At 46.6% G+C, this 26,874-nt stretch overlaps 1 protein-coding gene across 2 annotated transcripts in view; it reads left to right on the forward strand.

The window, feature by feature from the left end:
• The first annotated feature begins 583 nt into the window (after positions 1 to 583).
• Capn3 (calpain 3) overlaps positions 584 to 26,874 on the forward strand; it is a 54,185-nt gene continuing 27,894 nt past the window's right edge. For both annotated transcript variants that reach the window (XM_052724286.1, XM_052724288.1), the window contains exons 1-3: positions 584 to 1,186; positions 23,899 to 23,968; positions 25,148 to 25,266. In XM_052724286.1, coding sequence (XP_052580246.1) covers positions 878 to 1,186; positions 23,899 to 23,968; positions 25,148 to 25,266 — 498 coding nt within the window. In that variant the 5' untranslated portion in view covers positions 584 to 877. The remainder of the gene's footprint in view (positions 1,187 to 23,898; positions 23,969 to 25,147; positions 25,267 to 26,874) is intronic.

Genomic DNA, 26,874 nt, shown 5'->3' on the forward strand with positions numbered 1-26,874 from the left:
ACTGCGGAGTAGACTTGATCTCAGTGTGTGTTTGGGGGTAGGAAGAGGCAGGTGTCTAGGTCCAGTGCCCAAGAAAAAAGGGATTTTCTTGACTGAAAATTCTGCTGAGTGGCATTTTCTACATTTCAGTTGAACTGAAAGCTGATTCCAGAACATTCTAGAAAAGACACTGACTCTAATATTAAGTGACATTCTGCTATTCTAACATTTCATAAAGTAAAAATCATGTTCTCTAAAACACATGGAATATGCCCCCAGAACTCTCGTGGCTTGGATTCCAGCTAGCTGTTCAAATTCTGCTTTCTGTGCTCCTGGTGACCACTGCTTCCGTAGCCTGTACGGCTGCCTAGTTCCTAACACACTTTGCTGATTTCTGGTGGTCGCCTGTCCCAGATACTCTCATTTCTTGACAACAAGAGTTCCTAGTGTCAGTGTAGAAATATCCAGCTAGGTCCTTCTCTACTACTCGGTCTAGCCGCACACTGGCCTCTGCCTTTCGTGCTCACCATCTCACTTCACGTCTATTTTTAGTTTTCCTGGCTTAAGCTTCTTCAGGCCACTGAAACCCAAGCCTCATTCTCTTTCTCTCCCTCTGGCAAGCATGCTGCTGGTAGAAGCCCCCAGGTAGAAACTGCTTCAAAATCTTTCAATGCCTCTTCCTCGGGAACACCTATGGCTCCAGGATCACAGCTCGGCTCTTTAAGCTGGTCATAAGCCAGCCAACTTGCTGATAGGATTTAAACTCTGAAGAGAATGTGGCCATTTTTCTCTCAGACGAAGGGATCGCTTCAATTTCCGCCTTTGTAATTGCTTCCTTTCCTTGAAGGTGCCTGGGTCTTGTTTTCTTACAAATATCTTCTTTCCAAACTTGCCTGCCATGCCGACCGTCATTAGTGCAACTGTGGCCCCGAGGACAGGGGCTGAGCCCAGGTCCCCAGGGCCTGGTCCTCACCCGGCCCAAGGCAAGACCACCGAGGCCGGAGGTGGACACCCAGGTGGCATCTATTCAGCCATCATCAGCCGCAATTTTCCAATTATTGGAGTGAAGGAGAAGACGTTTGAGCAGCTCCACAAGAAGTGCCTGGAGAAGAAAGTTCTTTATCTGGATCCGGAGTTCCCGCCAGATGAGACCTCTCTCTTTTATAGCCAGAAGTTCCCCATCCAGTTCGTCTGGAAGAGACCTCCGGTGAGTAGTCTACTGGCTTTGGAGCTGGCTGAAGTTTGCCCTCAGAGAAGTCCTCCCACTCAGCACCTCCCCGAGCACAGCTGGGCACATGGGCACAGGGGGAAGGATCCTGGCAGGGGCCTACGGCTCTGGCTGCAAGTGTGGGAAGAGAAGGACAGGGTCAAGTCCAAGAGACGGCTGGCAGGGCAGCTTCTCTCCCCCTTTCTCTCTTTCTGCTTTTCGTGAAAGCAGCCAGATCCCCAATCCATCAACAGAATGGCCATCCCTTCCCCAGAGACAGTTCCAGAATGTCTGGAAATACCTCCTCTGCCTAAATATATTGAGACTGCTTCCATTTCTCAGGCTAAAATCATGAGATGTTGTCCTTCAGTTTGCCAGGGACTGTGGATTTCTGAAGCCAGGAAAAGAGGAGTGAGGCAAAGACTACCTTTTCAAACATAGAATCTTGGGCTTAGAAGAATTTTTGTCTTTTTGGCCAGGCGGTGGTGGCGCACGCCTTTAATCCCAGCACTCGGGAGGCAGAGGCAGGTGGATCTCTGTGAGTTCGAGGCCAGCCTGGACTACCAAGTGAGTTCCAGGAAAGGCGCAAAGCTACACAGAGAAACCCTGTCTTGAAAAACCAAAAAAAAAAAAAAAAAAAAAAAAAAAAAAAAAAGAAGAAGAATTTGTCTTTTTACCTCACTGCATAGATTAGGAAGTCAAGACCCAGCGTGAAACAGACCCGGCACATGATAGGTCCTGGGTGAAACCCTGCTTGCTAGCCTTAGGCTTTCACTTACAGGGATCCACCAGAGGGAAAATTATGTTCCCCTGGCTCCTTTCTCTGATCATGCTTTCAATGTGACTCTTGTATTTGATACAAGAAACATTTTAGTCACAAAATAATCTGGAGCTAGGTATAGAGCTCAGTGATAGAGTGTTGTTTAATATGTCTGAGGCCCCATGTCCTATCCAGGGTACTGCTAAAAAGATAGATAGATAGATAGATAGATAGATAGATAGATAGATAGATAGATAGATAAATGGAGAGGAGGGAAAAGGTAATCACAAAGAGAGAGAAATATTTATTGCACATCTGCTAGCTTCACATACTGAGCAAGTTACTAAGAGTGTCATGAGTAGGAGAGAGAACATACTGTCGTGAAGCCTAGAGTCTTGAGGGGATGGGCATTGAGTCAGAGTGACTGTCGGGACTCAGTGTCCAGAGTGGATGGGATCAAAGAGAGCAGGACATGTCTGGGGAGAGAAACTTTCCACGAAGAAGAAATGCTAGGCTCTTGGCAGGATTCCCTGGCCATGTTTTGTCTCTATTTACTAACTGAATTGTCACTGGGCCCCTCTCCTCCTCTGCTGTTCCTTGGTAAGGCCCACCATGACTGTCATGAATGTCCTCAGTTTAGAAGAGAATGCTGCTGTGGGCCAGGTGTAGCTCAGCACACACCCTGTGTGTGTGAGGCCTCGGGTCCCATCCATGGGGGTGGGCAACCTGATGTGCTTAGACATGCCACACCCCAGCATAAGTCTTAGCTGAGCCGCAGCCCTTCCCAGGCTAGCCCTGCTGGCCTCACCTTCACCTCTTCCCCCAAGCTTGATGCTGCAGCTGAACATCTGGCTGCAGTGCTCTTGCAGGGTTTGGCTGACTGAGTCCTCCTTGCTTTCACTGAATACCTGCTCAAGTGGCACTTCCTTCAAGCTTTCTCTCCTCTCCTGGTGTTGAGAGCGGGGTCTGTTCGTGGTCATTTGTAGACCCAGCACATATACCGAGCACAACAGTACACAAATGATGCTAGTGAATAAAAACCCACATCTAAGGGTCAGACCCAGGACAGTCCTGCTTTCCGAAGTAGAGGCCTTAAAAGCCTAGTCCAATACTGCTCAGAGGGCAAGGGAGCAAAAGCTACACACACTGTCCTTCCTGAAGTCACTGATAGCTTTGACCTTAAAAGCTAGATTTGTACACGTATAAAGGGCCTGTGACGCTCTGGGAGTGACAGCGGTCCCATGTATACACTATCCTGTCGGCACATGTGAACCAGTGTGCTCCAAGAGACCTACCTGGCTGTTTGAGATTGGGCCCCTACCACCATCACCAACAGCAAAGATCCTGAATTTTCAAACCACCTTGGTTGAAATGCCTGTGTATCCTCCCATGGTTCAGATCAGGGCCTAGGGGGGCTGGGAGATGGCTCCTGTGGTTCCCAGCACCTGCAGGTGGTGGCTCACAACTATAGTTTTCCCAGTTCCCAGGGATCTGATGCCTCTTGTGATCTCTGCAGGCTCCAGCACACAGGCAGTACACATACATACATTCAGACACACGTACATATGTACATGTAAAATCAAAGATTAAGGAATATGTCCTATATTAACATAAATTATAAAATGGGTTTAGAGATGGGCAGTTGGAACATGTCAGGGAAGTTTTATCCAAGCACTTCACTTTACATAATAATGGTCCAGAAAGTACAAAGGGTTATTTATGTATGGGTCACACAAATTAAATGAAAAGAGAAAATGGAGATGACTCCAGAATTGTCTGAAATGTAAAGCCATTCTTGAAAACATCCACTCCCCCGTGCACTTCCTTGGACATAGTGACCTCTGTCAGGCCTAAGAGTATGAGAAAGGGACCACGTTCTATGAGGAAACACTAGATGAGGACTTCATTTTGCTGGCATATCCCCTCCCCTGCCTGCTGTTACTGTTATAACCCCATATCCAGCTGTGCTTTGCCCAGCTGTCTAACCTTCACTCCTTGGCCCAGCTAGTTCCCTAGCTGCCAACACCTGGACCTGAAGAAAACTGCCATTCAGACAGAAGGCCCTCAGTACCTCCATTCAATTGACCTATTGCTCGTTACCATCACTGGGAATTTCTTGAGTTAGACTCTAAGGGTGATGTTGAGGTGAGTTTCCCAAAGTGCCATTCATCACCAACCATATTTCACCCAAGTTGAGATTTTCATGCTAGCACTTGCTTGATCTTGGTGTCCACAGGAGGCTTGACAGTGTAAGATGCATTATGATTTCAGAACTGTGGGGGAAAGTAGGAAATGTGAGGAAAAATACTTCACAGGGTGGAAAAAAAGAAGCAAATCAGACACCCCTTGCCCACTCCCATCCCACACCTGACATCCCCAGCCCACAGCTCTCCCTTCCTCCATGCTTCCTACCAGCATGAATCCAGCCACCTTGGCTAGATTTTGCTGCTGTCTGTGTGACCTGGTCTGTGTGCCTCTTCCGGGATCTTCACTATCCAGGCAGAAGTAATGTATCCCCAGTCCTGAGAGTTACTCCAGGAATACAAACGGCAGCAAAAGTACAACAAAAATACAAAACAACAGATCTGTGTGTCAGGAGTTCTGTCTGGTTCTTCGCACATCTTTAGCAAATATACTTCCTCTCTGAATCCCTAACATGGTAGAAACTTTCTGTCAGGAGGAAAAACAGATGGAGAGAGACAGAAAGAGAGAGAGAGAGAGAGAGAGAGAGAGAGAGAGAGAGAGAGAGAGAGAGAGAGAGAGAAAGAGAGAGAGAGAGACAGAGAGAGAGAGACAGAGAGAGAGAGAACTCCCATAACTACAGGTACCTGCAGAGGCCAGAAGAGGGTAGCTGGAGCTGGACTTTTAGGCTGTTGTGAGCAGCCCGATATGGATGCTGGGAACTGGACTCAGGTCCTTTGCAAAAGCAGTATGTACTCTTTAGCCTATGAGCCATCTCTCCAGCCTGCATTATAATTGCATAAAGAGTACTTGAGCCAGGCATGTTGGTACCTGCCTGTAGTCCTAGCTACGGAGGAAGCTGAGGCAGGAGGATTGCTGACACTGTCAAGTTTAAGGTCAGCTTGGGCAATATGAGGACCTTGTCACTTAAAGATAAAAACAAATTAGCAACAATAAAACAATAGATTACTTTGCCTATAGGGGGTGAACATGATGGTTTTTGTTTGGTCAGTTGGTTGGATGTATGGTTGGTTGGTTTTTTGATACAGGGTTTCTCTGTGTAGCCCTGGCTGTCCTGAAACTCACTCTGTAGACCAGACTGGCCTTGGACTCAGAGATCCACCTGTCTCTGCCTCCCGAGTGCTGGGATTAAAGGTGTGTGCCAACATGATTGTTTTCTAGGGAGAAAAAGGAAATAAAAAGAAAAGATCTGCTGGTTGATACATAACAATAATAAAAGCTAGAATGACATGGAGGTAGACTAGGAGAAGCCTGAGGCACACACACACACACACACACACACACACACACACACACACACACACACACAAACATAGAGAGAGCTCCTGGCATTCTCTATGACCTAACACTCTCTGAAGCTGGGAAATACCCCAGACAAGTAACCTTTCGGGAAAGGGCAGACTTGCCCTGCGTCTTGACTTGAAGTGGTGTCGCTGAGCCACCATGCCCAGAAGCCGATGGAGAAGGCACAGGCGTATGGAGAGAGAAGGGCAAAAGCAAGGGAAACGGACTCCCTGAGCTCTGGGGTGGGGGAGACTGAGGAGGAGGCCCTGCTGCTCAGAGGCTGTGGGTTAGGTCTCCAAGGATGCCCCAAGGCCACTAGCACTGGGGAAGCATTCTTGTTACTCCTGAACGCCAGGAGCATAGCGTGAAAACCAATAATCACTCACCGAAGATCCAGGAGCAAAACGTTGAAGAACCACTTTCAACATTCTGAGGTAGTTGGCTCTCCTCCCGACATGAAGATTTTTTTTTTTTTTTTTTTTTTTTTTGGTTTTTTTCGAGATAGGGTTTCTCTGTGTAGCTTTGCGCCTTTCCTGGAACTCGTTTTGGAGACCAGGCTGGCCTCAAACTCACAGAGATCCTCCTGCCTCTTCCTCTGCCTCCCAAGTGCTGGGATTAAAGGCGTGCGCCACCACTGCCCGGCTTGACATGAAGATTTTGAAGGGCAAAGGATCTCTCTTTCCATAAGCTACATGCCCTGATTTCTGCTGTTGGAGAGCTCTTCATTTCTAGTTGGAAGTCGTCTGGCTGCAACCCAGACAATGGTGAAGGAGTCCAGTGGTGTCCTCTATGCAGGCCCCCCTGTTCTTGTCACCCTGCCTCTGTCTGCTTTAGTCACAGAACCCTAAGTCAGGGGCTTTTCCCGCACAGGGTATATCTATACCATCATCTACACAGCCTCACTGTCTGCAGGTCCTGTATTTGTTATTCTCCTACTCAGTTAAATTCATTGATAACTTCAAATCAGTGTTGTGCTTCTGTGGGTGTTTGTGGACTTGCCCAGAGCTTGGAAAAACCTTGAGCCACCAGACACTGATTCCTAATTGAGGTAAAATACTGGCCTACACATCAGCACCCTTAAAAAAGGGCTTTCTGCTGATTCCAGAAGGCCTCCGGCACTTACGAGCTCTTCTGGTGCCCCGAAATCTCTAAAAGGAACTCTATAACCTGAGTGTCTTCCCAGCCTGGGATCACTTAACTAGAATCACTCAATTCTGAAATGAAGAAACACAACGCTGGTACCAAATAACTATCCCATGTGATTGTGAGCAGATTTGGAGAGAGCTAGACTCCAGAAGAATCTAGTCTGTATGAAGGGACACCCAGTCCCAGCCTAGGACTTGGCTGTAACTTCACAGCTCAATTCCCAGGGGAATTATCTTCTCAATGAAGCTAGGTTGGCAAGAGTCTCTCTGCCATCTTCTGTGAGACAGTTGGAAGGGAAGTTGGACTACTGCACTAGCCACAGAAAGGAAGAACTTGGCCACTGTACACAGTAGTTTGAGACAGGATTTGAACAAGCAGACCTGGTGGGAAGCCTGGCTCTGCCACTAGCATCGAGTCAGGAAACAGTCCAAGCTTCTCTTTCCTTTTCCATAAAGGCGCTAAGTACAACTATCAATTTAGCGCTACTCCAGGGTGACATCCCTAAAGTCCTAGGCGCTCACAGTAAGGCAATAATTGTCACTAACGGGGCAGCCTAGGACACAGTCTTCGAAACCAGACAAACCGGAAGCCTCGTCCACCACTTAACCAAGTGACTGACTATTCCTATGTCTCAGCTTCTTCATCCTTAAAAAGCAAATGAAAACTCCAGCTCACAGAGTTGCAGAAGGATGAAGCAGGATACTGAATCCCACACACACGTAGCACAGGCAGTGAGTGGTGGTGTTGGTAAGTGAAATGCAGGGTGAGCTGTCTGGTCCAATCCCAGCGTCCAGCTGCTCAGCATCCAGCTGCTCAGCGTCCAGCTGCTCAGCAGAGAATCACAGTAGCTCCTACTGGGGTAGCAGAGGGTAGAGGAGGCTGCAACATCTTGGTGAAAGTAGAGGTTCTAGAAATAACTGTTAGAACTGCCTCCTTCAAAGCAGCAGCTCCTCCTGAGGGTCCTGATGGGGACAGAGCTCTAGGGACCACGGTGAATATGTTGAAATGACTTGGCAGGATAATGTTGGAAATGGGAAGGGCAGGGACAGAAATGACAGAGAAACCACCAAAAGGTGAATTTCTCATATAAATAGCCACAGCATCCTTTTTGTATGTTTGTGGTTTTCTTTTAAAAATTATTTTTTTCTTCCTCCTCCTCCTGATTTTTAAGGCAGAGTCTCCCTCCCTGTGTCGCCCTGGCTGGCCTGGAACTCACTGAGATTTGCTTGCCTTTGCTTGAGTGCTGGAATTAAAGGTGTGGACTAGCAGGTCTTATTTATTACCATTTCTGTGTGTGTCTGTGCATGATTTGTGCGTGAGTGCCTTGACACGTGTGTGTCGGAGGACAGTTTTGTGGAGTTGGTTCTCTCCTTCCACCTTTACCTGAGTTCCAGGGTTTGAACCCGGGTCATCAGACTCGTGTAGTTAGTTCCTCCACCCACTGACTGTCTCACTGGCCCCTTCCATGTATTCCTAACCATCTGTTATTTCAACACCTGCTAACGTCTTTTGCTCTCATAACATGTCTTTATTTTCATTTTTCAATTTTATTTATCTATCTGTGGTGTACACATGCACCATGGCACATGTGTCGAGGTCTGAGGATAACTGTTAGCAGTTTGTTCTCTCCTTCCGCTGTGTGGGTCCCAGGAATCAAACTCAGACCATCTACCTGCTGAGCCATCTCTCTAGCCCACTGTTGTATGATCTTTAAGACGTCACCTGGCATTTGTGGTCATTGGTGAGGCAAGCTTATCATTTCCTCCTCTCCAATTTAGTATCTGCTACACTGGCTTCGTTAGTGGCTGGGCACTGGACTTTCTTCTGTTCTCTGAGATTGTATCAGATCAAAACTTGATGCTCCTTAAATAACTCTTGTTGCTGTTTTCTCTAAAGGAAAATTTTTATCTACAGATGCAACTGCTTTGAGAATCATGGGATCATGTGAAATTGTTTTTTCTTTGTAAATCAGTGCTAATTTTTATTTTTCTAGGAGTTTGTGGTAACTTTCTATGAAAATTTTGCTCTTTTGCTTAAAGAAATCTATTTTGTTAGACATTAATGTAGGCGCATAAGCATTTGGGGCAAGTGTTTGTGTGAAATATATTCTTATTCTTTCTATTTCATCTTTCCTGTGTTCTGATACTTTAAAACTATCTAAAACTTAAAAATAAATAAAAATCCAATCTCCAGGCTGGAGAGATGGCTTAGCAGTTAAGGGCACTGGCTGCTGCTCTATTAGAGAACCAGGGTTCGAATCCCAACACTGGTATAGTGGCTCACAATTGTGTGTAGCTCTAGTCTCAAGGGATCCATTGCCTTCTTCTGGCCTTCTTAGGCATTGCATACATGTAGTGAATGTAGTAAATACAGAACACCCAAAATACTCATACACATTAAAATAAATAAACTTAAATTTTTTAAATTCAATCTCTAGTCAGTTATGGTGGTATGAACCTGTAATCCTAGGACTCAGAGGGGGATATAATGTCAAGATGGACAGTTGGCCATGTAAGTCAGAGTGCTCAAGGGCCCGGTTCAGGTTTGGAGCTTCCTTTTATGGTATTCAAGAGAAGGAAGAGTTGATTGGTAAGGGGGGTAGTTTGGGCAGTTTTTTATTTTTATTGATAGATTAGGCCATACATTCATTTTCCCTACTGTGCATGTCCCTTCCCATAATGCAACTGGCATTGATCATATGCACACCCAACTATGCAAAGGCATAAGATAGTAAGTTACTGTCCCTGAAAAGTTACTAGAGGACTCAGTTTTGTATGACTGAGCATGTACCCAAAGCATGTACCCAGATTGGCCTTTCTATTCTTTGATACATTAAATAGAAACCACCTTGTTTAAGGAAAGCGTTAAGTTGGGGCAGGTAACCCACCATTGTGATCTCCTCATCAAGGCCAAGCAAGATCACTGAGTTTGAGAAAAGCCTGTGCTACATGGGAGACCCTCTCTCCAAAGCAAAAAGGAATCACTTGTGTAAAAAGAAATACTTTCCAAACCGGGCGGTGGTGGCGCACGCCTTTAATCCCAGCACTCGGGAGGCAGAGGCAGGCGAATCTCTGTGAGTTCCCGGTCTCCAAAGTGAGTTCCAGGAAAGGCACAAAGCTACACAGAGAAACCCTGTCTTGAAAAACCAAAAAAAAAAAAAAAAAAAAAAAAATAGCAGCCTGATCTCTGGACCTTAGAGAACATTTGGGTTTGGTGAACGCTTGGCATTAGGCTGTTTCCATAACCTTTTAGTTAGATGCTCCTTAATTTAAGGATCATAGACCCAAATATGCTGTGGCCTTTCTGTATATGGGTGGGGCTTTACGTATCTACGGTCCACCCACCCCTTTAAACCCTGGATTGGGGTTTGTAGCAGGCCAATAAGATCCTTACCTGAATGAAAGCTTGTAAAATAATGCTTTCTTGGTTGCAGCAGAAGGTTCTAGAATCCATGAAGATTTCCATTTTTAGCAGTGTCTAAAATGTTTCCATATTCATAGGCTTTATTTTTATTTACTGATTTTGTTCAGCATTTGTAAATTGTTATAATTGGTGCCTGATAAATGATAGAGTAAGAATGTTGAAATGCTTCCTCACTTTTTCTTTTTCTTTTTTTTTTTTTTTAAAGATTTATTTATTATGTATACAGTGTTCTGTCTGCACATATCCCTGCAGGCCAGAAGAGGGCACCAGATCTCATTACAGATGGTTGTGAGCCACCATGTGGTTGCTGGGAATTGAACTCAGGACCTTTGGAAGAACAAGCAGTGCTCTTAACCTCTGAGCCGTCTCTCCAGCCCTCCTTACTTTTTCTTAATTCACCCATTGTTGGCACTTGGGAAAGTCTAAAGCTTTGTTTGAAGCTGGTTACTGCCCCCACTCACCCTCACCAAAAAAAAAAAAAAAAAGAAAGAAAGAAAGAAAAGAAAAGAAGGAAGGAAGGAAGAGAGAAAGAAGAAAAGACACTGCTGTTTGATTGTTACCAGGGGTGGGGAAAGACTGTTGTTCAAAGATGGGAGTGTGCGTAGCCCAGTGCAGGTTGAGGTCTGGGGGGTTCTGGGGTGGCTAGGTGCATTGTTTGGAAAGAGGTGTGTGTATGTGCAATAGTGTTAGCTGGTGAAGGAGTTAGGTCGCCAAATGCGTTACTACAAGGACGGGGAGTGCATAACCCAAAGCAAATGAGAGCTGCAGCCTAAGCTGACTCCTACACTTGTGAGCCCCAACTCTGTCTCAGAAAACAAGATGGACAGAACCTGAGGAACACCACCTCTGGCCTCCTGAAAGCATACACATACACACTCACACACTCACTCACACGCAGACTCACATACATACCCATACATTCACTCACACTCAGACTCACATACACACGAGAGAGAGAGAGAGAGAGAGAGAGAGAGAGAGAGAGAGAGAGAGAGAGAAATGAGACAGACAGACAGACAGAAAGAGGGGGAGACAGAAAGACAGACAGAATAAATAATATACAGAGAGAATAATAAATAAATGCAGAGACCCAGACCTCAACTTAGGGATATTTGAATCCTGAGACTAGGCCTTAAAAGCCTGGATGTTATTTGTTTATTAGTTTTTAAATTTTATTCTGTTTTTGCTTGTTTAGTTTCCTTTTGCTACAGTCTTCCTCTGTAATTAATGCTGGCCTAGAACTCTCCATGTTGACCGGGCTGGCCTGTAACTCGAAGAAATTCTCCTGCCTCAACTTCTCAAGTGCTGAGATTATACTGGAAAGCTGCATTTTACATGGGTGTTGCATGGATGACCGAAGTTCAAAGAGTACACTCTGAGATGTGCAGGGTAGAGGGAGGCCAGTGAGCTTGGGGGATGACTGCACACCTTCTAGAGTGCAGCCGGCCAGTCCTGCCGCCCCACTTTCCTCAGCTCTCTGTGCAAACACAGTGACAGTGTGGGAAAGCCAAGCATTCTTAGCAATAGTTCTCTAGCACACATAGGCTGGGACATAGCTCAGTAGGTAAAGAGCTCGCTTAGAATGCATGAGGTCCTGGGTTTGATCCCAAGCACCACACAAACCAGGTGTAATGGTCCATGCCTGTACTTTCAGCACTGGGGAGGTGGAGACGGGAGGATGAGACCTTAAAGGTCATCCTAAGCTACATAGGAAGCTTGAGGCCAGCCTGGGTAACATAAGACCCCATCTCACAGTCAAAACGAAACATAAAACAAGAGAAAGAGCGCCAACCCACATTTCTTTGCGTCTCCCAACAACCACACTTCCAGAGGTTTGCACCCAGAGGGGCAAAATGTAGAGCAATGGATGTGTTATATCCATCCTGGGGTCAACTGTAAAGGCTCCTTTGCTGTGAGGTCCAGATACTTGCCCTCTGCATCCTCATAGATCAGAGCCCCTATTAGACCAGTCAAGGTCTGCAGGGGGTGGGGCAGGAACATCAGGAGAATGAGGCTTCATTACCCTCGGACAAAGGCTTGGAGCAGACCCCTCCTATGCATTCAGCAGCCTGTATAGGATTAGTGTATACAGCATGTTTAGAAGGCCCCATGCTATATCCCATTGACGGCCAGTGTCAAAGGCATGAATGCCTTTTGCTGAGGCAGGGGGAGCCCTCTGAAACTATATTTTCTCTTTTTAAAGCAAGAGTCCCAGCAAGGCTGTTCGAGGTGCCCTAAAGGTCTACAAGCCATTGTTGTCTGTCCCCCCAGCCATTTCTGGCTTGCTCTCTCCCCTCCCTGGCTCCCTCTCTGACTTGCATGTGTTGCCCCTAGACCAAGGGCTCAGGGGCCTCTAGCCAAAGCTGCTGACTCTGAGCACAGCCTTTCTCTGGGCTGTGTTCATTTGCATCAAGCTGCTGAGGGTGGAGGAGCTATATAGGCTCCGGGCCATTCACCAGAGGATTAGGCCTGGGCTGAGGGTGCAGCAGGAGAGAGGCCGCAGCGAAGGCCCGGTCCACTTCTGGTCATCATGCCCTACCTGCTGCCGGGATTCTTCTGTGACAGGGTGATCCGAGAGAGGGACCGGAGAAATGGAGAGGGCACTGTCTCACAGCCTCTCAAGTTTGAGGGGCAGGATTTTGTCGTTCTCAAACAACGCTGTCTGGCTCAGAAGAGCCTCTTTGAAGACCGCGTCTTCCCAGCAGGGGTGCAGGCCCTGGGCTCACATGAGCTGAGCCAGAAAGCCAAGATGAAGGCCATCACATGGAAGAGGCCAAAGGTAGGGATAAAGGGGGCATAGAATCTGCAGACAGCTGTTGGGGAGCAGGGAGTGAAGTGGTCAGTGGTCAGAGCCTGAGGCCATGGGTTCTCTCCAACTCTAAGCAAGTAGCTTCTTAGGGTTCTCCTTACCCATGTGCCACAGCCTAACAGGGTTTCTCTGTGTAGCTTTGCGCCTTTTCCTGGAACTCACTTGGTAGACCAGGCTGGCCTCGAACTCACAGAGATCCGCCTGGCTCTGCCTCCCGAGTGCTGGGATTAAAGGCGTGCGCCACCACCGCCCGGCTGATTATAAATATTTTAAGAGTGCTAATGCGTTGACTTAAATCTCCGTAAGATTATAAGGTTAGCTCAGCTCTTCCTGAGAGCAGGAGTTTGGGGAGGGCAGGGGAGAGCGGAGTGGTGACGAGAACAGCGGCTTGAAGTTTCGGGGTCCACAGAAAGGGCGAACAGTTAAAAATCAGGAGGCTGGAGGATGAGCCTTAACCTTCTAGCCTAAGCGAGCTCGTTAGCATGGTGTCAAGACTGTTTAAGGTACCCACTGACCAGCCAGACTCCTCCCTGGGTGAAGCAGTTGATCCAGGCTGCCCTGTCAAGGGACATCCTAGGAGCCCTTGCACGTCAGCGGAAGTAGATCAAAGTGCTTAGAAGCATGTGGGGCAAAAGCCCTTCTTCTGCAAGGAGGTGCCCATAGCCAAAGAGTCTGCTACATCTGGAGCTGGCAAGGAGTGTGTGTGCTAATCCAGAGGATCTGCAAGGCAGATTCATTAGCATACATGCAAATTTTTGATTAGTTAAATTTCTTTTTTAAATTTTAATTAAACTTCTAATTTCACTTTTGGTGTTTTTTTCTAAATATTTAAAATTTTTATTATATTAATTATGTGTATGCGTGTGTCTGGGGATATACGCACATGGCACATGAACGCAAGGGCCCACGTCTGTCTGAGGTGTCAGATGCCCCTGGAGCTGGGGTTACAGGCAGTTGTAAGCCACCTGATGTGGGTGCTAGGAACCAAACTCAGATCCTCAGGAAGAGCAGTGCGTGCTCTTAACCACTGGACCATCTCTCCAGCCCTCAATCTCTAATTTTACAATTACAGGTTTACATAAAGATTGTAAATCTAGCATGATTCCCACGTGTGGGCCCTCTTCTCTGTGGCTTTACTCTCTGAAGTTTTAGCTACCTGTGGTCAACTGTGGCACAAAATTACTAAATGGAATATTCTTGAAATAATTCAGAAGTCTTAAACAACCTCCATCATTGCATATTGTTTTAATTGTTGTAGTATTATTACTCATCTCTCATTGCCTAATTAATAAGTTAAACTACCCTCAGTGTGTGTATAGGAAAGAGTCTAATAGGCGCGCTCAATGGACCTAGCCATAGCTTCAGATTTCTGGGGGTCCTGGGATCTACCCCCAAGATGAGGGAGAATGGCTGAACTCAGTCCAGTTTTCCTGGTTATATCATCATGACACGGCCCATTTTCTATCAATAACCAATATTGATGTATTATTGAAAATGACTTCCACACTTTCTTTCCTTAGGGTTTGCCTACTGTCTTTTTATGTTCCAAGACTCCTCCCTTCCACATTCACTTAGGTGTCTCCTCAGCCTCCCCTCTCAGGTTCTCCTTGTTCCTGATGTGCTTGCTGCACAGTTTCACAGAGCACTAGTGAGGTATTTTGTAAAATGCCTCTCAGTTGGCATCTGTCTCTACTTTTTTTTCCTGACTAGACTGGGTTTACATATTTATTTGTTTATTTTTAAATTTTTTTATTTTAATTTTATGTGTATGAGTGTTTTGCTTGCACACATGTATGTACCTCACATGTGTGCAGTACTCCTGGAGGCCAGAAGAGAGCACTAAAGCCCTTATAATTGGAGCTACAGACCATTGTGAGTTGCCATGTAAATACTGAGAACTTCATGAACCAGGGTCCTCTGCAAGAACAGCAAGTACGTTTAACCACTGCACCCTCTCTCCAGCCCTGGGCTTATGTGTTTGGAGGAGGCTGACCACCGAGGTCAAGTACCTTCTCATCACAACACATATTGAGGGCACAGACTGTAAACACGCTTCTTCACTACGATGTTGACCTTGATAGCCAGGCTGCATGTCTGTCTAGTTTCTGTACTGTGAAGTTTCTTTTCCCCTCCTTTTCTTTTCAGAAGCTAGAGCCTAAGCATATGCCCACACTTAAAGAATGGAAAGTTATGTTCCACTACTTTGAATGCCAAGTGTCTCAAAAATTACGGATGATAATTCTGCATGAGAGTGTGGCCTGTGTTCTCTCCCTGTGTGTCTGTGTGCAGCCATTTATAGCAATATGGACTCGTGCATATTTGTCTTTCATTTTGAGTTATTGTGCCATTCCCTGTCATACCAGCTACAGTCAGTGGAAGTTCTCAGTTGGCTCCTGTATCTATGTACCCAAAGCCCTGGGTGGGTTGGTTGGTTTTCAAATCTTCTTGAGAACATTCTGGTTTTGAACCATTACAAGATGCCCCAGGTTTATCTGGTATAACTCCTGCTCCAATCTTAGAGTCAGCCATACTGGAGACAGTGTGTGTGCACCGGTCAAGTATCAAAGCCAAAGTGAGGGCTGAGGAGATCGCTTGGTCGGTACAGTGTTTGATGTACAACCATGACGACCTGAAATCAATCCCCAGAACTTATGTTTAAAATCCTGATGCGGTGGGAAATACTTCTAATCCCAGCACTGGGGAAGCAGAGATGAGTGGATCCCTGAGACTGGCTGGCCGGCCAGCCTAGTGTACTCCATGAGCTCCAGGTCAGTAAGAGACTCGGCCTCGGAAACCACGATGGAGAGAACTTGGGGTATGACACCCAAGGTTGACCTCTAGTCTCCACGTGCACACACTGAAAAGATGAATTTTCGTAATGTATATATTTCACTTGGCTCATATTTATCCCCCATTACTCTTTCTTGTCTTTCTCTCCCCGCTCCCACAGCTATCCCCCCTCTTCCCATATAATTGCCCTTGTACTTTCTTTTCTTTTTAAAACTTACATGCCAGACCGTGGTGGCACACACCTTTGATCCCAGCACTCTGGAAGCAGAGGCAGGCAAATCTCTGAGTTTGAGGCCAGTCTAGTCTACAGAATGAGTTCCAGGACGGTCAGGGCTCACAAAGAAACCCTGTCTCAAAAAATAAAAACAAACAAAATAAACAAAAAGAACAAAACTTTGAAAAAAATTTTTTTTGGCTTTTTGAGACAGATCTCATGGAGCCCAGGCCAGTCTTAAACTTGGTATGTAGCCAAAAACAACCCTAGCTCCTCACCCTCTGCCTCCACTTACCCAGGTACTGGGACTGGAGGCATGCACCTCCATGCCTATCTCACCTTCCTACCTTCATCTTTTTTTAACTTTTTCAAGAACCTTTACTAGTTTTGATGAGTAGTAACTAACTGAAAGGACCTTGCTTATGTGTTATCTATATACCACAGTTGTTGTGACAACAAGGCTTTTGTTCTTCTGGCTTTCCCATGTGGGAAGACACTTGGTGGTTTGGAGGAGGCCATCAGAGTCCCAGAGCCCAGGGAAATGCTCCATCATTCACCAGTTCTCTTGTTTAAACGCACTTATTTATTTTGAAGATTTACTGGACCATCACATCCAGTTTATACAGCGCTGGGGGGAACCCAGGGCTTCCTGTATGCTGTGCAAACCTTCTGCCAACCGAGAAACACAATCCCCCGTCCTGTCTTTTAAACCTAGATTTTCCATTTGAGAGAAAACATGCAAGACTTGTGTTTTTTTAGTTCTATCTTACTTTGTTTAGCATGATGTTCTCCAGTTCTATTTTCCTGCAAATGACACAATCTCGTTCTTTAAAAAATTTAATATATATATTTATAAGTATATAATAAATAAGTATATCTAGATGGAGGCATGTGCCACGATATCTGTGTGGAGGTCAAAGGACAACACACAGGAGAGATTCTTTCCTTTCACCATGTGGGTTCTGGGTATTAAGCTCATGTCATCAGGCTGGGCAGGGATTGCCTTCACCTGCTGAGCATTCTCACTGGCCCAAATTTTATTGTTTTTTTCTGTTGAATAAGATTCTGTTGTACAGCTGAGCATGGTAGTGCATACCTTTAATCCCAGCACTTGGGAGGCAGAGGCAGGTGGATCTCTGTGAGTTTGAGGCTAGCCTGGTCTACAAAGCGAGTTCTAGGACAGCCAGGGCTACACAGAAACCCTGTCTTGGAAAAAACAACAACAAAAGGTTATGCTGTACATATATACCACATGTTCTTAATACATTCTTTTGTTGCTGACCATCTAGGCTGCTTCCATAACTTAGCTATTGTGAACAGTACCACGACAAATACCACAGGAATCTCTGTTATATTCTTGTTTAGATTCCCTCTTATACCTATAAGTAGTCATATTGTAATTTCTTTTTAGTTTTTTTAAGAAGCTCTATTGTAGCTGGAGAGTTTTCTCTCTGGGTCCGCCAAGCCCTGGCAATCCGACAGCCCACTTATAAAATAAACACACAGACGCTTATATTATTTAAACTGTTTGGCCTAATGGCTCAGGCTTCTTGCTATCTAGTTTTTACACCTTAAATTAATCCATTTCTATAAATCTATACCTTGCCACATGGCTCGTGGCTTACCGGCATCTTCACATGCTGCTTGTCATGGTGGCGGCTGGCAGTGTCTCCCTTCGCCTTCCTGTTCTCTCAATTCTCCTCTCTGTTAGTCCTGCCTATACTCCCTGCCTGGCCACAATCAGTGTTTTATTGACCAATCAGAGCAACACATTTGACATACAGACCATCCCACAACACTCTATACTGATTTTTTTTAATATCTAATTTTGTTTTATTTTATGTGTGTGAGTTGTTTGTCTGCATGTGTGTTTATGTACCTAGGGCCTTCCTTCAAGGGGTGCTGAATTTCCTGGATCTAGAGTTACAGACAGCTGTGAGCTACTGTGTGGATGCTGAAAACTGAATGTAGGTCCTCTGTAAGAGTAACAAGTGCTCTTAATCGCTGAGCCTTCTCTCCAGCTAGCCCCTGTTTTGTTTTTGAGAAACGGTTTCATGTATCCCAAAGTGGCCTCAAACTCACTGTACTGCCAAAGATGACTTTTTTGTTTTGTTTGTTTGTTTTTGTTTTGTGAGACAGGGTTTCTCTGTGTAGCTTTGGTGCCTGTCCTGGATCTCACTCTGTAGACCAGGCTGGCCTTGAACTCACAGAGATTCACTTGCCTCTGCCTCCCGAGTGCTGGGATTAAAGGTGTGCGCCACCACCACCACCACCAGGCCAAAAATGTGTAGCCCAGGCTGGCCTTGAACTCGTGATCCTCTGTAGATGTAAGTCTTATTAAATAAGAAACACAGAGCCAAATGCAGAGTTAAAAGCCCAAGAGGTCAGAGTAGTAGCTAAGAGCTAATACTAAAAACACTTTCTTACCCTTCGCTGCCACTGTCGTCCTTCCCCTCAGAAAGTGACCTACTTCCTGTGTGTCTGTCTTTTTATGGACTTTCTGTTCTGCCTTCTCATTGGTTGTAAACCCAACCACATGACCTCCTCGTCACTGCCTGTCTATACAGACCTCCAGGTCTTCTATGGTTGGTATTGAGATTAAAGGCGTGTGTCTCCATGCTGGTGGTATCCTTGAACACACAGAGATCTGCCTGTCATGTGATCGGGATTAAAGGCGTGTGCCACCACCACTCGACTCTTGCTATGGTTTGCTATTAGCTCTGACCCCCAGGCAACTTCATTTATTAACATACAAATAAAATCACATTTCAGTACAAATAAAATATCACCATAATCCTCCTGCCTCCACCTCCTTCAGCAAAACTGGCAACCTGAACTTTTCATCCTCCTGCTTCTACCTCCCAAGTGCTGTGATGACAGGCATGTTACACTACACCCCGTTTATGGGAAACTGGAAATCAAATGCAGGGCTTCGTGCATGCAAAGTAAGCTCTCTACCAACTGAGCATCCTCAGCCTGTGTGCAAAGTAATTGTAAGTAGGTGTTGAACATGACAGGCAGTAAATTACATGTTGTACCTTCTCCCTTCTAACCATCAGCTAGGGTTTCTGTTTGGTTGCTTGGTTTTAGTGGGCTTTAAATTTTTGTCATTACATTTATTTACTTATTCCTGTGCTCTTGGAAGAAGATTTTGTTTCACTCTAAATCCTTGGTTCACTTTTGTAATAGGTTTTCTGTCCCCAATAATAGATTTCTCCGCCAACGCAGTAAGCCAAATCAAGCCGAATTGAAAAAGTATAACAACAGGTTTATTTGAGCAAAGAAACTCCCAGTCCCAGAGTTTGGGGCTGGCGGAGCTGCGCTCAGAAACGAAAGCAGGGAGACTCTATAGGTTGTAGGCAAGGGGTAATGATGTGTCTGCTACCAGCTGGGTTTGTGCCCAAGTATGGTGGAAGCTGAGCACTTTACGTGGGGGCTTGGGCAGCTGGCAACTTCAGGGGAGGAGGCTGCAGTAGCCGCCAAGAATGCAATGCTGAGTCTTTTGGCGCCTTTCCTTCTTTCAGAGCTCTCTGAACAGCTCTCTTTAGAGAGAGAGAGAGAGACAGGAGTAGGGCTTCCTGGATGGCGCTGGTGTAAGTTTTAGGCGTCCTGAAGGCCTCTCTGCCGACGCAGCAAACTGAATCAGACCAAATTAGAAAAGCGGGTGTATTGGGTAAAACATTCCTGGGTGATTCCCCCAGCCCCTCAGAGAGGGGACAAGGACACCTGGGATGCCGCTTGTTTGGTGGGCTCTGAAGGGGCCGGTTTAGGGAAAGAGATGGGGAGAGGAGCCGAGGTGGATCTTCCACCAGACTCCTTCCAAACATTCCAGACTCTTTGGGTGTAGGGATGCCAGGATGCCAGGGTTTGAGGTGGAGCTCCCACCCAAACAGCTGGGTGAGCTGGAGGTTCCAGCCGAACACTTGGTTCTCTTTAGTATCTTAAATGCATTGCTCCAGTCTTCGGGCATACGGCATTGTTTTTGAACGGGAGCCAGAGGGGCCAAGGACACCAGAAGAAAACCCACAGAAACAATGAACTTGGGCCCATAGGACCTCACAGAGACTGAACCTCCAACCAGAGAGCTTGCATGGGACTGATCTAGGCCCCCTGCACATGTTACAGTTGTGTATCTTAGTCTTTGTTAGTTCCCCCACAGCCCCCTGCCTCAGCTGCAGAGACTGTTCCGTCATCACCAAGTGCCAAGTGCCTTGCCACCATCACCTATGGACAGGTGCTATGCTAAGTCCAGTGATGATCTAGAATGTTTTCCTGTTGGCCACCCTGGCTTGCCATTCTTAGTATCCTGCCGGCTCTTCCAGCTCACAGTGCCAAGCCTGTTCTTTTGGGAAAGTGTTCTGAATCACCGCTTGTAGTACTTGTTCTGTTCCTTTTCTTTGCTCACCTTCTTCAGAATCACTGCCGTCTGTCTACTGTTACTGCTTCTTGGCTTTTGGTATTTTGGTGGTACTGGGATTAAACCCAGGGCTTTGCACATATTAGGTAAGCCCTCTAATGCAGAACCACATCGCCAGTCCTTGTTCGTTCTCAGTGCATGGAAATTATTTTTAGGAAGATAAAAAAAAAAACTATTAATAAATTTAACTGTAACATTGCAAGAGTTTTCTAAAAAGAAGTGTGTGTGTGTGTGTGTGTGTGTGTGTGTGCGCGCGCGCGCGCGCGCGTGCGCGCACGCGTGCACGTGCCAACATGCATGTGGGTGTTGCTGAGTCTTGCAGGGGTTGTGAGCCACCAGATTATGCTAGGAACTGAACTTCATTGTTCTGCAAGAGCACAAGTGCTCTTAGCCACTAAGTCACCTCTCCAGCCCCTACTGTATAATTCTGTTTCCTTTTATACTAACAAAAAAAATCTAGCCAGGCGGTGGTGGTGCATGCCTTTAATCCCAGCACTTGGGAGGCAGAGACAGGAGGATCTCTGTGAGTTTGAGGCCAGCCTGGTCTACAAAGGGAGTTCCAGGAAAGGCGCAAAGCTACACAGGGAAACTCTGTCTCGAAAAACCAAAAAAAAAAAAAAAAAAAAATCTGACAGCAATGGTGGTCCACACCTTTAATCCCAGCACTCAGGTGGCAGAGGCAGGCAGATCTCTGTGAGGTCAAGGCCAGCCTGGGCTACAAATTAAGTTCCAGGACAGTCAGAGCTGTTACACAGAGAGCCCCTGTCTTGGAAACAAAACAAAACAAAAAACCTTAGTTCTTAATGATAACAATCAAAATTCTTATTTGTTTTATCACCTATATAATGTGTCAAAGTTCTGAAATAATGTTAGTATCCTTGTCTTCTTAAAATACATGGTTTCTCATAGACCACGTTTGCTATGTAGCTGAGGATGACCTTGAACTTCTGCTTGGGCCTCTGCCTGCTGAGCTCTGGGGTTACAGGCTCTCACCACCACACTTGGTTTATGTAGCACTGAGGATCCAACTCAGAGCTTTGTGCTTGTTGGACAAACACTCTACCACATACATCTCTAGTCCCTGATTTTTTCTTTATGGTTTTAGATTTTTGTCCTCAGGATAGATCCCCAAAGAGATAAATAACCAAAATTTGTATTTGAAGTCACTTGAAATAACTCCATTTATGTGTTATGTTTATGCCATATCAGCTTGTTAGGTACTTAAGTCCCTTTTTGTGTTTGGTTTCAACTTTTACAGACTGCTTTTTAAACTTATTGTTTTTAACTCTACCTTTTAACTGTCTAAAACGTTCTATGGTTTTTTTCATCAAAACGGCTTTCAAACAGTTATATTCCAAGTTTATTTCATCCCCACACCTTCCCACCCAATAGAACACTTCAATCATTGGTGTCAGTGGCAGTATTCAGTGTTGCTACACCAGGAGGGGCTGGTGTGATTAATGCAGCTTCCCATGTAGGAAGAAGGAGGCATCCTTGACTGTGGGGGCCTCAGCTCACTTGGGAGACGAGTGTGGTTGTGAGGAGGGAGAAAGACAAGGAAATAGCAAGAAAGAAAAACAGAGAACATGTTAGTTAGGGTTTCTATTGCCGTGATGAAACACCGTGACCAAGGCAACTTGGGGAGGAAAGGGTTTATTTTAGCTTACAATTCCAGGTGACAGTCCATCACTGAGGGAAGTCAAGGCAGGAACTCAAACAGGCAGGGAACCTTGTGTTATAGCTCTGAAGGAAAAGGTATCCTTGTGGTCAGAAGCCGAGGAATACCTACAGCTGAGGAAGGACAGATATCCATCCCAACAGAAGTGTTACAGCTCTGTTCTGGTAGGGGACAGTCCCCCCCCCCCCCCCCCCCCCCCCCCCCCCCCCCCGGTCGTCGTCGTGGTGTCATGTCCCATCCCCACCCCCCAACCCCTCCAAAAGCCTTACAGTCCTTGCTCCGGGAAAGGTTTCCCTAATGCAAGTGTTAACAGCTCTGCTCCAGCAGGGGAGGGTTTCCCCAGTGAGGTGGTCACCACTCTGCCCCAGAGAAATGTTACAGCTCTGCTCAGCTTCCCCCGAATGTAACAGTTCTGCTCCAGCAAGGGAAAGTTTCCTCAGCCAAAGTGTTAAAAGTTCTGCTCTGCCCTTGCTCCGGCAGAGCTTTTACAGGTCTGCTCTGCTAAGGGAGTTTTCCACAGAAATGCAGCAGGTCTGCTGTGCTCCAGCGATAACTGTTAAATCCCTGCTCTGGAGAAAGAAAATCATTACAACAAGCCTCACTGGAGAGATATGTTGGGAGGGAGGAATCCAGGAGAGTGGCGGCCTTTGCCAGGGTGGAAAAAGGGCAGCCCTAAACTGAACAGGTACAGGACTTATATAGGGTTTCTTAGGGGTGGAGCTTTCCAAGGTGGAGCTTTTCAGTGTGGGAATTGCTAGGATCTCATTTACTGAGCTTGGGACAAGCTCAGAGATTGGCTGGACTTCAAGCTCTGGGATTTCAATTCCTGAGTTGGTTAGGGACAGGGTATGTTTCCTTGGCTCTGGTCTCAGGGCCAGGGTGTTCTTTCATTGGCCCTGTTTACCCTACAAGCCTACAGGCAAGAGCTGATGCAGAGGCCATAGAGGAGTGCTGCTTGCTCGTTTGCTCAGCCTGCTTTCTTATAGAACCCAGGACCACAAGCCCAGGGGTGTCACCATCCACAATGGGCCAGGCCCTCCCCCATTAATTACTAATTAAGAAAATGCCCTACAGCCAGATCTTATGGAGGCATTTTCTCAATTGAGGATCCCTCCTTTCAGATGACTCTAGCTTGTGTCCAGTTGACATAAAACGAGCCAGCACAGAACACTTCACAGGAATAACAAGGTTTCTTGAAGCTGTGAAGAACAGCATCAAAATCAAAACACCGAATTTTTAATTAGCTTAAAAGTTTAAAAAAAAAAAAGCAAAGCCAACACTGAATGAAATCAAGAGCGCTGTCTGTTGGCTGCTGATGTGTGTTCCAGACCTAGTCCGTGGGCTTGGCAGCTGCAGCCAACACTGTTGCTGCTCTGAGTGGGTTTGCCCCTTCCAATAAACCGGGAGGGGGCAGGTGAGGCTCTCACCAGATTTACTGTCTGCTTCCAAGACTGCCAAGACCTGTGGACACTGGGACAGATGCTGACTCTAAATATTTATGTCCTGCATCTTAGAAAGGAAGATCATTTTTTTTCTTCTAGCACCCTTTCCCCTGCTTTGAAAAAACAAAAGCCAGAGTTCTGCTCTCACTTTTCCCCACTTCTCAAGGTACATGCTATTCAGTATACAGTGGGGGAGAAAAGAGGATGGCCTTGGGACACTTTTCCTACTTTCTCTGATCCTCAGTTGTTTATTGTTCACCTTAAGGCAGGGTCTCCCTATGTCGCCCAGGCTGACCTTGAACTAGCCATGCTCCTGCCTCAGCCCCTCCAGTGTGGGGATTACAGATGTGCACCAATACACCCAACTTCCGAGCTTCAGCTCTCTGGTTTGAAAAAGAAGTGTGTGTATTCCACACACAGGGCTGGCTGTGAAGGTGTAAGGGTCAGTGAGTGTAAAGCCCATGGTATGAGGGCAGTACGCCATCGGGTCAGCCCGGAACTCCTACCATTACTAGCATTTCCTGGTTGTTTCCTTTTTGTTCCACAGGAAATCTGTGAGAATCCTCGATTTATCATTGGTGGAGCCAACAGGACTGACATCTGCCAAGGAGATCTAGGTAGGAAACTCCCTCCACCCATGTCCTGCCAGATGACCCAGGGCTAGTTAACAGGTGCACCCTCTATTCAAGATGGTAAGTGTGTGTGTGTGTGCGCGTGTGTGTGTGTGTGTGTGCGTGTGTGTACACCCACACACCATGGCACACCTGTGAAGGTCAGAGAACAACTTGTGTGGGACAGTGTTTTCCTTCTATGTAGGATCTGGAGGTCAAACTTGGGTCATCATACTAGACATCTCCACACTAAAAGTCTGTTGACGGAGATGGCGTTTGCCACGAGGAGAGGCCCAGGATCTGCTGGCCTGTCAGCTTGGCTGTTGCCCAGTCCTTCTTCTTCTACCACCTTCTGTTCTGGAAGCATCTTCCCCGGGGCAGACTGGGGGCAAGCTCTGTGAAGGGAAGTTGGAGAAATCATTGAAAGACAATTTAGAACTTGACCCCCCCCCCCCCGCAAAAAGGGGCAAGAACAGCTGAAAAGCATCAGCTTAGTTTGTTCCAGAAAGAGAGGCTGAGGACATCATGGGTGTTGGGGCTTCCAGCACCTGAGGGACACTGCCTGGAGAGTGTGGACAGACTGAACTCTGAGCCCTTCAAACCAGGACACTGCTTCCAAGGACGGGCTGGCCGATTCAAAGGAGGGAGAGAGGTGGCTTGGACACTTGTCAGCCTTTCCTTACCAGCAGGGTGGCAGCTAGCCTGAGTCCTGAGTAGACAGATGTGGGACTGTCAGGGCACCGGGTATGTTCCTTTGCCAGCCCCAGTGCCCCTTGTACCCTGGTCCTGGGGCAGTTAGATGATGCACATCTGCTTATTTGATGGCTCTCTGACACACGGTTTTTCTTAATGCCGGAAGGGAAAATGGGCTCACCCCGCAAAGACCCAGGGCAGCCATGATCACCCACTGCTCTGTCTCCAAGAAGGATGTGAGTCTCCTTTGTAAAAGGAGGTATCAGTTGACCTTAGGAAAACATCCCGTCCTGAGAGGATGAGAGAATGAGTTACCCTGTTCCTCACTCTCCTAGCCATGGCTCACACCTGGTGAGGGCAGACAGGAAGTAGGGCAGAGGGTGGCCTGAGCATCCAATTCTTCAGCAATGGGGAACTCCTGGCAGGGGCTGGGCCTTCTCTTCCCAGAGCGGCAGCCCCCACCTGACTAACTGGGTCTGTGTTTGCCTGCAGGGGACTGCTGGTTTCTGGCAGCCATTGCCTGCCTGACCCTGAATGAGCGGCTGCTTTTCCGAGTTATACCCCATGATCAAAGTTTCACTGAAAACTACGCGGGGATCTTCCATTTCCAGGTGGGCAAATGGGGATGTGGTTGAGATAACAGCCAGGTCTCAGATGATGCATTAAAGATAACCTCAGAGAAGGCCCGGAAATGTTCCACGTTGCATTAAGGAATGAAAACAAAGTAACTTTCTCTTGGGTTACTTTAACCAAGAGCCAGCCCACTTCTCCCTGTGTGTTCCGTCTGTTCTGTTTGCAGTCTGTGGTTACTGACCTGTCTGTAGTCTGTTTTGTTTTGTTTTCTTCCTTTCTTTCTTTCTTCCTTCCTTCCTCCTCCTCCTCCTCCTCCTCCTCCTCCTCCTCCTCCTCCTCCTCCTCCTCCTCCTCCTCCTCCTCCTCCTCCTCCTCCTTCTTCTGAGACAAGGTTTCTCTGTGTAGTTTTGGAGCCTTTCCTGGAACTTGCTCTGTAGACCAGGCTGACCTCGAGCTCACAGGGATCACCTGACTCTGCCTCCCGACTGCTGGGATTAAAGGCGTGCACCACTGGCTGGCGTAGTCTGTCTGTTGTATGTGTGATTAGTCTGTCCTTGTTGCCTGTGTGTGGTATCTGATGTATGTGTGTGTTGTCTGTCATACCTGTGTCTATTCTCATCTGTGCCTGTTGTATGTGTCTGTTGCCTGTGTGTGTGTGTGTGTGTGTGTGTGTGTGTGTGTGTGTGTGTGTCTGAATCTGTGCCTGTCTCTAACAGAGGTCTTTGTTTTGTATTTATTGAATAGCACAGAAAACATGGCATGGGAAAGGAATGAGAGATTCTTTGCAGTAATCTTGAACAGATTTTTACAAGGAAAGAAGTTACTTTACTGACCCCAAATCACCCAGAATAGCACTCAAAAACCACAAACCTTCTCTCCTATATCAACACGTTGCTTCCAACACTTATGGGATATTTGTTGGTTAATTGGCTGCTTTTGGTAAATGATTTCCACAGCATACATAATCTTGGGTCAGGGCATGGGAGAGTACATAATTTAAGATTAAAACTATGCATTAGCTTAGGTTGTAAAGGCTGATTGCATGGGAAATCCAAAGAATAATGAGGTTGGTTACGCTGTTCTCTTAAAGGCCAGTTAAACTTAAACAGGCCAAGTACAGAGTAGGACAGCAGGTTAAGTACATAGTCCTAAATGATCTCAAGGCATGTTATTAACTTGGCTGCAAGGCCCAGAAGAAGTTCAGTCTCTTTGGAGTCAAGAGATATTTTCAGAAAATTATATCACCACATAGCCCATCTACCCACCCCTGGTCTCCTGGCCTTGACCTCCCTCCCCATGGGTCCAGGAAAGGGTCCATACACCTACCTGTGGGCAGTGACCCCCTTGACTGCTATAAGCTTGTGAGGAAGCAGCTGTTTATCTGTGCCCGGACTTTACACACTTTCCACTGTGCCCCAGAAAGGGCGGGCGGGCAGGAGGAAGGCATCCTGTCTTCTGGCCTGTGTGTCTATTTTTGCCCTCCAGCTGGCTGGCTGGCTGCTATGTTATTGCCTGCAGCCCCCTCAAACAGGTTCTTAAGATGCCCGTTCTGAAAGTGGTGGGGTCCTTTGGGTTTTTACTGGGATCCCTGGTTCATGAACTGCAGCTCTTGTACTCTGTACCCTTGACAGTAGAATCTACACCAA

This window comes from Peromyscus californicus, unplaced genomic scaffold, assembly GCF_007827085.1.
Source record: "Peromyscus californicus insignis strain IS unplaced genomic scaffold, ASM782708v3 Scaffold_7__1_contigs__length_154581171, whole genome shotgun sequence".
Classification (NCBI taxonomy): domain Eukaryota; kingdom Metazoa; phylum Chordata; class Mammalia; order Rodentia; family Cricetidae; genus Peromyscus; species Peromyscus californicus.